Here is a 15,000-nt window from a genome sequence, read left to right as displayed (position 1 = left end):
GAGGGAGTCAGATAGACAGAGGAGAGAAAGGTTTAGAGGGATACAGTCTACTGGGTTACTGTAGAGGGAGTCAGATAGACAGAGGAGAGAAAGGTTTAGAGGGATACAGTCTACTGGGTTACTGTAGAGGGAGTCAGACAGACAGAGGAGAGAAAGGTTTAGAGGGATACAGTCTACTGGGTTACTGTAGAGGGAGTCAGACAGACAGAGGAGAGAAAGGTTTAGAGGGATACAGTCTACTGGGTTACTGTAGAGGGAGTCAGACAGACAGAGGAGAGAAAGGTAGAGTGGGAGCATGAGAGAGAGAGAGAGCATGGAGCCAGGCTCCATCAATCAAATATCTACCTCACTGAGCCAGCCTTGATCAATCAATGACTTATCTACCTCACTGAGCCAGCCTTGATCAATCAATGACTTATCTACCATCTCCAGTCACCAAGCTACTATTGATTAGGAGGGATGACCTATCGCATGCCACATACTCGTGTCTGTGTGTGTGTGTTCGTGTGTGTGTGTGTGTGTGTGTGTGTGTGTGTGTGTGTGTGTTACGGCCAGTCAGTGGGAGTGAGTTGTTGCTCTGTCCAAGGTCACTGCTGACTGGAATCTGAAATCTGATCAGTAACTGTGTGTTCTACAGGGTTCCAGTGGAATCTGAAATCTGATCAGTAACTGTGTGTTCTACAGGGTTCTAGTGGAATCTGAAATCTGATCAGTAACTGTGTGTTCTACAGGGTTCCAGTGGAATCTGAAACCTGATCAGTAACTGTGTGTTCTACAGGGTTCCAGTGGAATCTGAAATCTGATCAGTAACTGTGTGTTCTACAGGGTTCTAGTGGAATCTGAAATCTGATCAGTAACTGTGTGTTCTACAGGGTTCCAGTGGAATCTGAAATCTGATCAGTAACTGTGTGTTCTACAGGGTTCCAGTGGAATCTGAAATCTGATCAGTAACTGTGTGTTCTACAGGGTTCCAGTATGGGCCGTTTGGGCTGGGTCCTCCTCACCCTCCCAGCCCTGCTTTCCCAGATCAGTGTACCAGCAGCGGCCCAGAAGCCACCTGGGCTAAGTGTTGGGGTGATCTTGGGTCAGACGCGGCCAATCAGTGACCAGGATATAATCCCGGTGAGGCGGAACGACGACCCTGTGGAGCTGACTGTCACCACCCTGAGAATCAACCAGACAGACCCCAAGACTGTCATCACACAGGTAGGTAGGGGAGAGGGTTCTGTAGGTTACAAACCAGAATGTTGGGCAGGTGGACTTGCATGTGGGATAACTTTAATTACCTGTGTATAATACCTACCTGTATATAATACCTACCTGTATAACACCTACCTGTATATAATACCTACCTGTAAATAACACCTACCTGTGTATAACACCTACCTGTGTATAACACCTACCTGTGTATAACACCTACCTGTATATAACACTTACCTGTATATAACACCTACCTGTGTATAACACCTACCTGTGTATAACACTTACCTGTATATAACACCTACCTGTGTATAACACCTACCTGTGTATAACACCTACCTGTATATAACACCTACCTGTGTATAACACCTACCTGTATATAACACCTACCTGTATATATAACACCTACCTGTGTATAACCCCTACCTGTATATAACACCTACCTGTATATAACACCTACCTGTGTATAACACCTACCTGTGTATAACACCTACCTGTGTATAACACCTACCTGTATATAACACCTACCTGTGTATAACACCTACCTGTGTATAACCCCTACCTGTATATAACACCTACCTGTATATAATTACCTACCTGTGTATAACACCTACCTGTATATAACACCTACCTGTGTATAACACCTACCTGTATATAACACATACCTGTATATAAGACCTACCTGTATATAACACCTACCTGTATATAACACCTACCTGTGTATAACACCTACCTGTGTATAACACCTACCTGTGTATAACTCCTACCTGTATATAACACCTACCTGTGTATAACATTTACCTGTGTGTATAACACCTACCTGTATATAACACCTACCTGTGTGTATAACCCCTACCTGTGTATAACACCTACCTGTATATATACCTACCTGTGTATAACACCTACCTGTATATAACACCTACCTGTGTATACACCTACCTGTGTATAACACCTACCTGTATATAACACCTACCTGTGTATATAACCCCTACCTGTATATAACACCTACCTGTGTGTATAATACCTACCTGTGTATAATACCTACCTGTGTATTATATCTACCTGTATATAATACCTACCTGTGTGTATTACACCTACCTGTATACCACCTACCTGTGTATAACACCTACCTGTGTATAAGACCTACCTGTGTGTATAACATCAACCTGTGTATAACACCTACCTGTGTATAACACCTACCTGTGTATAACACCTACCTGTGTATATAAAACCTAGCTGTGTGTGTGATACCAGGTGTCTATAACACCTACCTGCATTTAACACCTACCTGTATGTATAACACCTACCTGTGTGTTTGATAACAGGTGTGTGAGCTGCTCCAGAAGAAGCCTCTCCATGGTCTTGTCTTCGCTGACGGGTCGGACCAGGAAGCTATCTCTCAGATCCTGGACTTCCTGTCCTCTCAAACATCACTTCCTGTCCTGGGGGTGTACGGGGGATCCTCCATGATCATGGCCGACAAGGTCAGAACACAGAGTTATACTTCCTCCTCATTACACTGGCTTCCTGTCTTCTCTGTTCTCTCTCTTCTCTACCTCTCTTTCCTCAGAGTTCTACTTCCTCCTCATTACACTGGCTTCCTGTCTTCTCTGTTCTCTCTCTTCTCTACCTCTCTTTCAGTTTCTGCTCTTCATTTCTCTGTGTTCTTTGCTCTTTTTTCTGTGTGGTTTACAAATGATTCTTGCTTAAAGTATACTACTTACTACTTAGAGCAAGTTGTAAGGTTAGTTATCTGAAGTAAGATGGTGAGAGTTAAACCTAGTTAAGTTACCACCATTTTATGTATTCAGTGGTTATCTAGATCATATAGATGTCTTTCTTTCTCCGTTTGCGCTCCTCACTAGACACTGAAGTGAAGTAGTCGGAGAGGGTGAAAGAAAAACGGTGGAAGAAGCCTAGCTATAATGCTAATGGTAGCTCACAGTAAAATGGTGGAAGTAGCCTAGCTATAATGCTAATGGTAGCTCACAGTAAAATGGTGGAAGTAGCCTAGCTATAATGCTAATGGTAAGTCAAATTAAAATGGTGGAAGTAGCCTAGCTATAATGCTAATGGTAGCTCATAGTAAAATGGTGGAAGTAGCCTAGCTATAATGCTAATGGTAGCTCATAGTAATATGGTGGAAGTAGCCTAGCTATAATGCTAATGGTAGCTCATAGTAAAATGGTGGAAGTAGCCTAGCTATAATCCTAATTGTAGCTCAAATTAAAATGGTGGAAGTAGCCTAGCTATAATGCTAATGGTATATCAAAGTAAAATGGTGGAAGTAGCTTAGCTATAATGCTAATGGTAGCTCATAGTAAAGTGGTGGAAGTAGCCTAGCTATAATGCTAATGGTAACTCAAATTAAAATGGTGGAAGTAGCCTAGCTATAATGCTAATGTTAGCTCAAAGTTAAATGGTGGAAGTAGCCTAGCTATAATGCTAATATAGCTCACAGTAAAATGGTCTGTTGTGTCTTGACTGTCATTAATGTGTTTGACTGTTATTTTATGAAATAATTACATATCAGGTTCAATTATTATGTGATTCAATTAATCATATAACAATTAATTAAGTAGTAATCTGGGGCACCACGGTAAAAGTTATTTAACGTGTTACCATTTCCCGACTGAACTCTAAAGATATAAATATATCTTCCATTAGTCACAGTCAATTCATTAATTCTTATTTATTTTGAGTCTCATTCTGAATGTCAAAAAATTCTAGGATATCTGCACAAACCCTAACATAAATTATGAATCAGCGATATACACACTGACTTAATCATTTATTTACTAACTAAATAATCACACAAAATTACATAAACACAAAAAAACAGGACAGCTTACACATTGATTACTGCACAATGTAATGAAAAGTCCCTAGTGGACTAAACCGATATGACGGCTTGTTACACAAAATGGCGGATTCAAAAGAGAGGAAAGGATTTCCACTATTGTACATACAGCTGATAACTACGCTCATGGAAATGCGAATTCTTTGCACATGAACGGCTGCTCATTCGAATGAATTGCAATGTACATATTTACGTGTGTATGTCTTTGCTGTCTCTCTGTTGTAAAATGCTCAATTCATCTACAGGGAGTAATTCTACAGAAAGTCTCTGGTTGTCCACCAGAGGTCACCATGTCCTATGTATCTTCTTGATTTTCAGAGTGTTTGTGAGAATGAATCCTCCAGAGGTCTACCCCGCATTGTTCAGCAGGCTCTGTTCATTAGAATAGAGGTATCTATAGTGGTGAGAGGAAACTGTTCTTTGTCTTCTTGTCTTCGGGCCGAGTTTACTAGACTAAAGTACTTAAACAGCTGCAGACTGAATGTTCCTGTGTAGTCTTCTTCTTCGAGAGAGAGTTTCAACCATTCCGTACCTTTCAGCTCACGCTGTCGGTCCTGCTGGTCTAATGTAGAGCTAGAACCATTTTACACATCCGTAGCAACCCGGCAATGTACTGGTCTCTAGAGAATTAAATTCCTACCATTTCAACGCTCAGCCACGCTCCACGTTTTTCTAGTCTCATAGAGTCTAACCATTCGTGACGTCCGGTTCAACACCGTCCGCCTGCTTGGTCTTATATGTTAATTCTTCACGAGGGGTTTTATGCACTCTGGCAAAAGGGGCGTTCCATGACGCCGACATAATGTCTGTGCTCATGTGGGTGTGGTCACTGACTGGTTAAGACTTTATATGAAAAACAATTCTCTCATTTAGAAGGCTAACATTACATCTTCTCACAAATAGTTTCATATTTAATCATATAAGTTCCACAACATTTAGATGTGCCTCTGATAACTGGGACGCATACATTTGTAGAGGTACAGTTATTTACTTGTACCGTCCTTCATGATATCACAAAACAACAACTGTTGGACATGGTTATTCTTTAAATACCCACGGACCATTCCCAATGTGTCACGGTTGTCGTAGGAATGAGTGGACCAAAGTGCAGCGTGTGTGTCGTTCCACATTTTATTTATACTGTGAAACTATGCAATACATAAATAAACTTGAATGACAAAAAAAACAACAAACCGTGACGCAGAGGTGAAACAGACACCGCTCAAAACTAATCTCCCACAAACCCAGGTGGAAAAACCCCCTACTTAAGTATGATCTCCAATTAGAGACAACGAGGACCAGCTGCCTCTAATTGGAGATCATCTCAAACAAAACCAACATAGAAATACAAAACTAGAACATGAACATAGAAATACAAAACATAGAAAAACACCCCCTGTTATGCCCTGACCTACTCTACCATAGAAAATAACATCTTACTATGGTCAGGACGTGACACAATGTTTGGATCACAGAAATATTGTTTCATTATCCAGCCTTTTGATGTTGTAGTTTTGGCAGGAACAATATCTTTGTAACAAAAGGTTTCTTTCCCCTCCATCCTGCAGAGCCCAAAGCAGAGTTTCTACAAGGTATTTACGACCGTCATAAAACGGCCAACTTCACCTCTCTCCCCCCTCTGCGGGAGAGAGAGAGAGAGCTGTATTGTGGACTCACTGTAACTTGAATCCTTCATATCCTCACAGGAGAGTCATGACAGATCTTTCTCTCTCTGTTTGTGTTCCTCACTAAACACTGATGTGAAGTGGTTTGAGGGTGAAAGTAAAATGGTGGAGGTAGCCTAGCTACTCAAAGCTCAAATCCATCTGTCACAGGCACAGAATACAACAGATGTAGACTTTACAGTTAAAAGCTTTGGAACATCTGCATTTTAAAAAGTCTAATAAATCCATGTAATATATCCTACACAATAATATCCTACACAATAAATCCATGATTTATTTTAGACAGGTCTAAATAAACATGATATGAAGAAAATGTAGTCTATTTCAGAAGAACAGAATAGTATACTCTGAGTTGTCCTTATGTTAGGCCCTGATCTGGCTATGCCATATGTTTGTGGGCTACACTTGTTCATTTAGCAGACAAGAATTCAGTGACATTATTTAATATATTTTTTAAATTATTTAATTTGATAGTATTTTATATTATTTTATAGTATGATAATAAGACAGAACATAGCTGAATAAAATATAAAGGATATTTTCTCTAAATGATTTGAGGGAGTGATCACATGCAGATATTCAGTGTTAAGCGGTTAACAAAGAAACGGTTACTTATGCAACTTTAGTGGTGATACAAATATTGGGCTGCATGTTTTGATTTTTTATACATTCTAAGGCTGCATGATGCGACTCTAATGAAGATTTGAAAAAAGTCGCATGAAAGGCCGGAGCTCTGCTTTGTCTTTTGCGCAGGCTGTACACACTTCATCAGTCTCTCATTCACAATTTGACAAGCACTTGATAATAGTCTCACCAGGCCTCGAATTTCACGTCGGCACCCCCTTGTGTTGCCGTAATGCCACCTAAAAAAATCCATGCCTTTTGCGACCAAATGTCACGATTCCCACCGACGGTGGCGCCCCCTCCTGCTCGGGTGGCGCTCGGCGGTCGTCGTCACCGGCCTATTAGCTGCCACTGATTCCCTTTTTGGTTTTCCCTTCTTTTTGGTTTTGTGCACCTGTGTTAGTTTGGTTAATTAGCGGGGCTATTTATGTTAGCTGGTCCGCTTCCGTGTTGCGCAGGATTATTTCGATTGTGACGGCTCATGTTCGTGTCGGCGCTATTTTACGCCGTGTGTATTTTATCCCCTGTGTTTGGGAGTATTTGTTTGATGAGTGAATGTAAATTAAATACGGCACTCCCCTGTGTTCGCTGCTTCCTGTGCCTCATTCCTTCACCACGACTGCCAACCCGTTACACCAAAGTGGCCGTTGTGCCCTTGGGCTGAATATAATAATTACAATTCCCTTCTTCCAGCTACCAATCGCCGTGCTCCGAAGCACCTCTCACTCACATCGCTCTCTCAGATATATCAATTCTTCTTAGCCAATGGCGTCATGTGATCGGGTCCTTCTCACAGGCATTTCAGCTGAGAAGTAGGCTACACGTGAAGACAGACACGTTGGTGATGCAACAATGCAGTAGGCTACACGTGAAGACAGACACATTGGTGATGCAACAATGAAGTAGGCTACACGTGAAGACAGACACGTTGGTGATGCAACAATGCCTTCTTATCGATTTCCCGAGGTTCATATTGAAGATGTTAGAAGAACTGTCCACATTTACTTTTCCTCAGCCAATCAGATGAGCAGGCCTAACGAACAGCAAAACCACTAGCCTATGTCAATCTACTATCCGCCATAGTACACAAGTTGACCTATTCTATTGGTCAACTTGTCCTTCTGTGCACAAAATAAATATTCCAAGCATTTTCTGGGACAGTTGTGGGATGCGATAGATCCCAAATTAATGTCTCCCCCTTTGAAGAGGGGGATGACCTCTTCAGCTTTCCAATCTTTGGAAATCTCAGACGACATGAAAGAGAGGTTGAACAGGCTAGTGATAGGGGTTGCAATAATTTTAGAAACAGAGGGTCCAGATTGTCTAGCCCGGCTGATTTGTAGGGGTCCAGATTTTGCAGCTCTTTCAGAACATCAGCTTTCTGGATTTGGGTGAAGGAGAAATCGGGGAAGCTTAGGTGAGTTGCTGAGGGGAGTGCAGGGCTGTTGACCGGGGTAGGGGTAGCCAGGTGGAAAGCATGGCCAGCCGTAGAAAAATGCTTTTGAAATTCTCAATTATGGTGGATTTATCGGTGGTGACAGTGTTTCCTAGTCTCAGTGCAGTGGGCAGCTGGGAGGAAGTGCTCTTATTCTCCATGGACTTTACAGTGTCCCAGAACTTATTTGAGTTTGTGCTACAGGATGCAAATTTCTGCTTGAAAAAGCTAGCCTTAGCTTTCCTAACTAAGTTGCATATCACGTGGGCTATTCGATGCTAATGCAGAACATCACAGGATGTTTTTGTGCTGGTCAAGGGCAGTCAGGTCTGGAGAGAACCAAGGGCTATATCCGTTCCTGGTTCTAAATGTTTTGAAAGGGGCATGCTTATTTAAGATGGTGAGGAAGGCACTTTTAAAGAATGAGCAGGCATCCTCTACTGACGGGATGAGGTCAATATCCTTCCAGGATACCCGGGCCAGGTAGATTAAAAAGGCCTGCTCGCTGAAGTGTTTTAGGGAGCGTTTGACAGTGATGAGGGGTTGTTGTTTGACCGCGGACCCATTACGGATGCAGGCAATGAGGCAGTGATCGCTGAGATCTTGGTTGAAAACACCAGAGAGCAAGTTGGTTAGGATGATATCTATCAGGGTGCCCGTGTTTACAGATTTGGGGTTGTACCTGGCGGGTTCATTGACAATTTGTGTGAGATTGAGGGCATCAAGCTTAGACTGTAGGATGGCCAGTTGTTAAGCATGTCCCAGTTTAGGTCATGAGCTCTGAAGATAGATGGGGGGCAATCAGTTCACATGTGGTGTCCAGTGCACAGCTGGGGCCAGAGGGTGGCCTATAGCAAGCGGCAACGGTGAGAGACTTTTTTCTGGAAAGGTGGATTTTTAAAAGTAGAAGCTTGAATTGTTTGGGTACAGACCTCGATAGTAAGTCAGAACTCTGCAGGCTATCTCTGCAGTAGATTGCAACTCTGCCCCCTTTGGCAGTTCTATCTTGTCTGAAAATGTTATAGTTAGCCTGTTGAGGCCAGGGGGCAGGATCTTATCCCGGTATTGGGATTCATTGTCATGTGACCATGGCGGGGAATTCAAAACTGCAAGAGTAATCATTTCAAATAATCAAATAATCAACTATTTTCCTCCATTTGAAAGATATATCTCCTAAATCTAACCACGCTGTCCGATTTTCAGAGGCTTTACGGAGAATGCATAAAGTTAGGTTATGTGAGGAGAGTACATTGACAATAGCTGCGTGTAATGTTTAGCCAATTCAAAGAAGGGCATCAACAGACAGAAAACTAGCTAGAATTATGCACTTACCTTTGACAATCTGCATCAGATGACACTCATAGGACATTATGTTAGACAATACATGCATTTTTAGTTCCATCAAGTTCATATTTATATCCAAAAACAGCATTTACAGTCGCGGTGAAATTCAGAATTTTTTTCGGCTCGAATGCTCCCAGTGAATCCAGCATTACAAATCACGGAATTACTATTCGAAAACATTGGTAAATTATAATATTGTCATTCAAAGAATAATATATTATCATCTCGTAATTGCTACCGAATGGCCAGATCTCAAAATAACTTTACTGGGAAATCACATTTGCTATAAACTGGGTACTATGCTAACAACATAAGCTAAGCTATAAGCTAAGCTAAGCTAAGCTATACCGTTAGCATTAGCATCATCTAATATCGATAATAACATTCTAAATATCCCCTTACCTTTGATTATCTCCATCAGAAGGCGCTGCCAGCGATCCCAGGTCCAGAACAAATGTGGTTTCTTTTGACAAAGTTCATAATTTATGTCCAAATAGTTAGCGTTCAGTAGGCTCCCACAAAATGAGGTGGGCAGTGTAAAGTCACGCCGAAAAGCTAAAAAAAAACTAGTAAATAATCTATTTATGTTTGTTCAAACATGTCAAACGTTGTTTAGCATTAATCTTTTTGTCCATTTTTAACGTGAAACATCAGTAAACATCAGTAATATTTTCACACAACCTATCAAGTGTCTAGAATAAACGATTATGACAAAGACACTCTTCTCAGATTCATGCGCAGGCGCAAAAAATGAAGTGATGACGTGTCAACTTGTAAGCATTCTAATTCGGTCTGTATTCATCACAGATGCTTCCAACAACTTTCTAAAGATCGTTGACATCTAGTGGAAGCAGTAGGAGTTGCGAACTGAATCCTTTCTCACTGTGGTATCTATAAAACAATGACACTAAATAGTACAGTCACAAAATTCTCATTTTTTAAAAATCTATTTTTCACAGGTTTTTGCCTGCAATATGAGTTTTGTTATACTTACAGACACCATTCAAACTGTTTTAGAAAATTCAGAGTGTTTTCTATCCAAATCTGGTAATAATATGCATATCCTAGCTTCTGAGTTGGTGTAGGTGGCAGTTAAAAATGGGCACATATTTTTTCCAAAATTCTCAATACTGCCCCCGTAGCCCGTAGAGGTTAGGGATGGAAATTTCAGGGTTTTTGGTGGTCTTCCTGAGCCAGGATTCAGACATGGCTAGGACATCCGGGTTGGCAGAGTGTGCTAAAGCAGTGAATAAAACAAACTTAGGGAGGAGGCTTCTAATGTTAACATGCATGAAACCAAGGCTTTTACGGTTACAGAAGTCAACAAATGAGAGCACCTGGGGAGTGGGAGTGGTGCTGGGGGCTGCAGGGCCTGGATTAACCTCTACATCACCAGAGGAACAGAGGAGGAGTAGGATAAGGGTACGGCTAAAGGCTAAAGGCTAAGAGAACTGGTTGCCTAGTACGTTCAGAACAGAGAGTAAAAGGAACAGATTTCTGTGTGCGGTAGAATAGATTCAAGGCATAATGTACAGACAACGGTATGGTAGGATGTGGATACAGTGGGGGGTAAACCTGTGCATAGAGTATCAATGAAAGAGATATTGTCTCCAGGAATATCATTTAAACCAGGTGATGTCACCGAATGTGTTGGAGGTGGATTTAAAGTGTATTGAGCTGTGCTAGAGGCTCTACAGTGAAATAAGGCAATAAATACTAACCAAAACAGCAATGGACAAGGCATATTGACGTTAGGGAGAGGCATGCGTAGCCGAGTGATCATGGGAGTCCAGGCTTCAGTCAGCTAAATGTGGTTATGCATGTAATGGTTTATTATAAAGGTTTTATGGTAAAAATGATCTTCCCCAAAGTTGAAACTGAGGTGCCGCCTGTATATGCCAGTTAGGCTGTACACCGGTTGTAAAGTGGATTAATGTCCTTCGTTTTATCAAGTTATTTGGCCACTTTAGTTGTGATACAAACCTTATCAAAACATATAGGTCTATGGGCTAGGCTACATGAGGTATAGCCTAGCCCATAGCCTATGATTTGCAAAAAGTCGCTAAAACTAAGGCATGGGCTGTTTCTTGCCTTACTGCACACGCTGGGAATCAGTCACAAGTGATAATACATCATTCACAAGGGATAATACATCATCATATCACTTACATAGGATTAAGTAATCCTTCTAACCTCCCCCCCCAAAAAAAGATATAGATGTACTATTGTAAAGTGGTTGTTCCACTGGATATCATAAGGTGAATGCACCAATTTGTAAGTCGCTCTGGATAAGAGCATCTGCTAAATGACGTTAATGTAAATGTAAATGTTACATGTCCCTGATGGTTTCCCTGTAGCTATGCTAAATGCTAAAGTACTGTTGGTTTTCCCTTTAGCTACACTACATGATAAGGTAGTGTTGGTTTGCACTAGCCGTGTAAAATGCTAGCAGAATGTTAGTTTTCCCTAGCCGTGTTAAATGCTAGCAGAATGTTATTTTTCGCTAGCCGTGTTAAATGCTAGCAGAATGTTAGTTTTCCCTAGCCGTGTTAAATGCTAGCAGAATGTTAGTTTTCCATAGCTGTGATAAATGCTAGCAGAATGTTAGTTTTCCCTAGCCGTGTTAAATGCTAGCAGCATGTTAGTTTTCCCTAGCCGTGTTAAATGCTAGCAGAATGTTAGTTTTCCCTAGCCGTGTTAAATGCTAGCAGCATGTTAGTTTTCCCTAGCCGTGTTAAATGCTAGCAGAATGTTAGTTTTCCCTAGCCGTGTTAAATGCTAGCAGAATGTTAGTTTTCCCTAGCCGTGTTAAATGCTAGCAGAATGTTAGTTTTCCCTAGCCGTGTTAAATGCTAGCAGAATGTTAGTTTTCCCTAGCCGTGTTAAATGCTAGCAGAATGTTAGTTTTCCCTAGCCGTGTTAATGGTTAGCTCGATGCTAACTGCGAACAGAGTTAGTCTCCTCCAGTCAGTTGCAACAGAAGTGCAGTTCTGACTCACCGGGCAGCAGGTTAACTGGCTGAAAACACAACAGCAACACAAACTGATTTTAAATCTCTCCAGGGTTCAAACCATGTTCAGCTGAAAGAAATTGTGCTTCTGAAGGGCTTGTTGTTAAAAACGTTTTGCTCTCGCCTCGTGTGTGTGTGTGTGTGTGTGTATGGTGTGTATATATATCAATGTTTGTGTGTGTGGTGTGTATATATATATATATCTGTGTGTGTGTGTATGTGTGTGTGGTGTATGGTGTGTATATATCAAATCAAATCAAATGTATTTGTCACATACACATGGTTAGCAGGTGTTAATGTGAGTGTAGCGAAATGCTTGTGCTTCTAGTTCCGACCATGCAGTAATATCTAACCAGTAATCTACCAATTCCACAACAACTACCTGATACACACAAGTGTAAAGGAATGAATAAGAATATGTACATAAAAATATATAAATGAGTGATGGCTGAACGGCATAGGCAAGATGTAATAGATGGTATAGAGTACAGTATATACATATGAGATGAGTATTGTAGGGTATGAAAACATATAAAGCAGCATTGTTTAAAGTGGCTAGTGATACATTACATCAGGATGGCAAGATGCAGTAGATGGTATAGAGTACAGTGTATACATATGAGATGAATAATGTAGGGTAAGAAAACATTATATAAAGTGGCATTGTTTAAAGTGACTAGTGATACATCTAATTACATCAAGATGGCAAGATGCAGTAGATGGTATGGCGTACAGTATATACATATGAGATGAATCATGTAGATTATGTAAACATGATCTAATATAAATAATATAAAGTGGCAAGTGATAAATTGATTACATCAATTTTCCCATTATTAAAGTGGCTTGAGTTGAGTCAGTATGTTATATCAATGTGTGTGTGTGTGTGTGTGGTGTGTACACACACACATACACACATTGATATAACATATATATATATATATATATCTGTGTGTGTGTGTGTGTGTGTGTGTGTGTGTGTGTGTGTGTGTGGTGTGTATATATATCTCCTCTCCTCTCCTCTCCTCCTCTCTTCTCTTCTCCTCTCCTCTCCCCTCCTCTCCTCTCCCCTCCCCTCCTCTCCTCTCCTCTCCTCTCCTCTCCTCTCCCCTCCTCTCCTCCTCTCCTCTCCTCTCCTCTCCTCTCCTCTCCTCTCCCCTCCCCTCCCCTCACCTCCCCTCCCCTCCCCTCCCCTCCTCTCCTCTCCTCTCCTCTCCTCTCCTCTCCCCTCCTCTCCTCTCCTCTCCTCTCCTCTCCTCTCCTCTCCTCTCCTCTCCTCTCCTCTCTTCTCTTCTCTTCTCTTCTCCTGAGGACTTCAGGAAATGCCCTCCAAACTGTCCACTAGGGGTAATATAGTGAGCGTTATTACCATCAAGTAGACACTCTGCATCAGAAGGTTGCGTGTTTGATCCCAGTCTTAGACACGTAATGTTTGAACCCAATCCAAACCGGCTAGGTGGAGCGCCAGTGACCCACTTCGCCAACATCCGGTGAAATTGCAGAGCGCGAAATTCAAAATACAAAAATCGTAATATTAAACATTCATGAAAATACAAGTGTCATATATCATTTAAAAGCTTAACTTCTTTGTCAGATTTCAAAAAGGCTTTACGGCGAAAGCATACCATGCGATTATCTGAGGACAACGCCCCGCATACAAAATCATTAAAAGCATTTTCCAAACCAGCAGAGGCATCACAAAAGTCAGAAATAGTGATAAAATAAATCACTTACCTTTGAAGATCTTCCTCTGTTTGCAATCCCAAGGGTCCCAGCTACACAACAAATGGTCATTTTGTTCGATAAAGTCCTTCTTTATATCCCAAAAAAGTCAGTTTAGTTGGCGCGTTTGATTCAGTAATCCACCTGTTCCAGTCGTTCAACATGCACACAAAGCAATCCCAAAAGTTACCAATAAACTTCGTCCAAACAAGTCAGACAACGTTTCTAATCAATCCTCAGGTACTCTAATATGTAAATAAACGATAACATTTAAGACGGAGAATAGTATGTTCAATACCAGAGATAAATAACGAAGTGTTCGCCCTCATCCACGCGCGCCACAAGACTACAGTCCAAATGAGAGCCACCTTGAAAAACTACAAATTCTAGCTCATTTTTCAAAAAACAAACCTGAAACCCTTTCTAAAGACTGTTGACATCTAGTGGAAGCCGTAGGAACTGCAATCTCGGAGGATTTCCTTTGAATTTCCCATAGACAAGCATTTTTAATGGGTGGTGACCTAAAAAAAGAAAATTCAGGATGGATTCTCCTCGGGTTTTTGCCTGCCATATCAGTTCTGTTATACTCACAGACATTAATTTAACAGTTTTAGAAACTTCAGAGTGTTTTCTATCCAATACATATCCTAGCTTCTGGGCCTGAGTAACAGGCAGTTTACTTTGGGAACGTCAGTCTTCCAAACTTCAGAATACTGCCCCCTAGCCTTAAGAAGTTAACCCTTACCTTAACCATTCAGAATGAGTGACTAAACTGAACCCTTACCTTAACCATTCAGAATGAGTGACTAAACTGAACCCTTACCTTAACCATTCAGAATGAGTGACTAAACTGAACCCTTACCTTAACCATTCAGAATGAGTGACTAAACTGAACCCTTACCTTAACCATTCAGAATGAGTGACTAAACTGAACCCTTACCTTAACCATTCAGAATGAGTGGCTAAACTGAACCCTTACCTTAACCATTCAGAATGAGTGACTAAACTGAACCCTTACCTTAACCATTCAGAATGAGTGACTAAACTGAACCCTTACCTTAACCATTCAGAATGAGTGACTAAACTGAACCCTTACCTTAACCATTCAGAATGAGTGACT

At 41.2% G+C, this 15,000-nt stretch overlaps 1 protein-coding gene across 1 annotated transcript in view; it reads left to right on the top strand.

The window, feature by feature from the left end:
* The window catches only part of LOC115184388 (glutamate receptor ionotropic, NMDA 2A), a 27,905-nt gene that overhangs the window by 11,534 nt on the left and 1,371 nt on the right, over positions 1 to 15,000 (top strand). Inside the window, exons 3-4 of the mRNA XM_029745340.1 lie at positions 967 to 1,206; positions 2,526 to 2,840. Of these exons, the coding sequence (XP_029601200.1) occupies positions 967 to 1,206; positions 2,526 to 2,840 (555 nt within the window). The remainder of the gene's footprint in view (positions 1 to 966; positions 1,207 to 2,525; positions 2,841 to 15,000) is intronic.

Source organism: Salmo trutta, unplaced genomic scaffold (genome assembly GCF_901001165.1).
Source record: "Salmo trutta unplaced genomic scaffold, fSalTru1.1, whole genome shotgun sequence".
Classification (NCBI taxonomy): Eukaryota; Metazoa; Chordata; class Actinopteri; order Salmoniformes; family Salmonidae; genus Salmo; species Salmo trutta.
This window is presented reverse-complemented; position numbering and strand designations above follow the sequence as displayed.